This window comes from Eimeria maxima, genomic scaffold, assembly GCF_000499605.1.
Source record: "Eimeria maxima Weybridge genomic scaffold, Emw_scaff320, whole genome shotgun sequence".
Taxonomy (NCBI): Eukaryota; Apicomplexa; class Conoidasida; order Eucoccidiorida; family Eimeriidae; genus Eimeria; species Eimeria maxima.
In genome coordinates, this window is record NW_013566050.1 from 27501 (window position 1) to 30000 (window position 2500).

General features: G+C 41.0%; 1 protein-coding gene across 1 annotated transcript in view; it reads left to right on the forward strand.

Annotated features, from left to right (window-relative positions):
* Positions 1-860: 860 nt before the first annotated feature.
* Positions 861-2500, forward strand: part of EMWEY_00028240 (hypothetical protein, conserved) — a gene marked incomplete at both ends in the record, with an annotated part of 3629 nt that continues 1989 nt past the window's right edge. Inside the window, 2 exons of the mRNA XM_013481365.1 lie at positions 861-1110; positions 1627-2500. The exon at positions 1627-2500 is cut by the window's right edge and continues 1811 nt beyond it. Coding sequence (XP_013336819.1) covers positions 861-1110; positions 1627-2500 — 1124 coding nt within the window. The remainder of the gene's footprint in view (positions 1111-1626) is intronic.

Below are 2500 nucleotides of genomic sequence, written 5' to 3' on the forward strand. Positions count from 1 at the left end.
ATATTTATTTATTTATTTATTTATATTTATTTATTTATTTATTATAGTTGTCTCCTTATTGTCTCTTTCTTTTTTTTGTCTCTTTTCTGTCTTTTTTTATTTTTTTTTATTTATTTCTTATTGTCTCCTTTTTCTTCCCTTTTTGTCTCCTTTTTATTCCTTATCTTATCCTCTCTCCTTTCTTCTTTCTTATATAAACTCCTTATATCCTCTAGAGTTTACAATTTACAATTTAGGGTTTAGGGTTTAGGGTTTAGGGTTTAGGGTTTAGGGTTTAGGGTTTTGATTTTTTTTTTTTTTTGTTGTTGTTGCAGGCAGTACAAGAAGTTCGTTCTTTTTTGCCTGTTAATCATTCGTCACGTTTATTATTATATAAAGATTTGCATGCAGATTGGTTATTTATGTTAGCAGTAACAGCAAGAAAAGAAGAGTTGCTTCCTTCCTCTGTTCTTGCTGCTAGCTTGCTGCTGCATGTGCTGCACCTGCAGCAGCAGCAAAAGAATACACCACCACCACCACCAGCAACAACCACCACCAACAGCAGCAGCAGCAGCAACACCAACCGCAGCAGCAGCAGCAACACCACCACCACCAACACCAGTAACAACACCACCACCACCAACAACAACAGCAGCAGCAATAACAGCAGCAATAGCAGCAGCAGCAGCAGCAGCAGCAGGAGAAGGAATAGAGGATATACAGCAGCAGCAAATAGTGTATTCTTTGATTCAGCTGAATGTTATCGTAGATTGTTGCCTATACACCTGAGCTCTGCTGCAGTGTCTTGTCATCTTACTGCAGCAGGAGGAAGCAAAGGGTGTCCCCTGCAGCAGCAGCAGCAGCAGCAGCAAGATCTCCAAATGTTACTCCCTATAGAGACACTCCTCCAGCAGCAGCAGCAGCAGCAGCAGCAGCACAACGAGTACACCTCCACCAACGGTACAACCGCTCAACAGCAACAGCAGCATCAGCAGCAGCAACAGCAGCAGCAGCAGCAGCAGCAGCAAAGGAGTAAGAAAACGAATTGGAGACAGGAGATACCAATAGGAGGATTGTCTCCTCCATGGGGATTAATAAGAGAAAGAGTAATACCTTTATTAGATGAATTAGGTAGGGATATAATAGGAAGAATAGAGGAAAGTATTAATGAATTAGGTAACTTATATTGTTCTTTTGTCCCTTTTATTCATTACCTAGATATAGCTAATAAAAAGGAGACACTATTATTTATTATACAATTTACTAGGAGATTATTCCTTATTAAATATTATATACATTATGCTGTATTAGTATATGAGCAACAACAGCAACAAAGGAGACAACAGCAACAGCAGCAACTGCAGCAACAACAGCAGCAGCAACAGCAGCAGCAGCAACAGCAGCAACAGCAGCAACAGCAGCAACAGCAATATATGAAAGGAGACACTTATTCTTATTCTTCTTCCTCCTCCTCTCCTTCTTCTTCTCCTTATTATAATCATAAAAGGAGACACCTTATTAATAATAATAATAATAATAATAATAATAATAATAATAATAATAATAATAATAATAATAAGGAGACAATTAATTCATCATATACTTCTTCTTATACATTTAATTCACCACAATATTATTCATCTGCAGCAGCAGCAGCAGCAGCAGCAGCAGCAGCAGCAGCAGCAGCAGGAGGAAGGGGAGAAGGAGGAGGAAGAGGAGGAGGAAGAGGAGGAGGAAGAGGAAGAGGAAGAGGAAGAAGAAGAAGAGGAAGAGGAAGAGGAGGAGACAGTACTGTCTCCTGGCCTATAGGAGACAGCGAGAATACATTAGCAGCAGATAGTCTATATTGGAGGGGAAAGGAGACACCAAGAGGTAGGCGTCGTCGTACTGCAGCAGCAGCAGCAGCAGCAGCAGATGCAGCAGCAGATGCAGCAGCAGATGCAGCAGGAGGAGGGCAACAAGGGAGCTGGGGAGACAGCACAAGACCATGGAGACAAATACTAAGTAAGGGGACAAATAATAGTCTCCTTTCTTATAAGGAAGGAGACAGCAGCAGATATAGAGACAGCAGCAGCAGATACAGAGAAGAAGAAGAGGAGGAGGAGGAGGAGGAGGAGGAAGAAGAACAAGAAGGAGGAGGAGGAGGAGGAAGAGGAAGAGGAGGAGGAAGAGGAAGAGGAGGAGACAATAAATATTTATTAAGAAATAATTGGCATAAAGAAGAAGAAGAAGAGGAGACAATAAATAGGGAGACAAGGAGACAGGAAGAAAAGGAGACATTATATTATTATAATAGTTATAATAATTATAATTATAATAATAATTATAATATTATTAATAATATAAATAATAATATAAATTTACATAAAATTGGTGGGGGCCCCCATATAGGTGGGGGCCCCCATATAGGTGGGGGCCCCCAAGGGTACAGAGGAGGTGGGGGCCCCATAGGGTCCAAGGGGGCCCTCGAGCTGGTGGATGTACAGCTGCAGATGGAGAGACAATTGATGGAGATATCCTC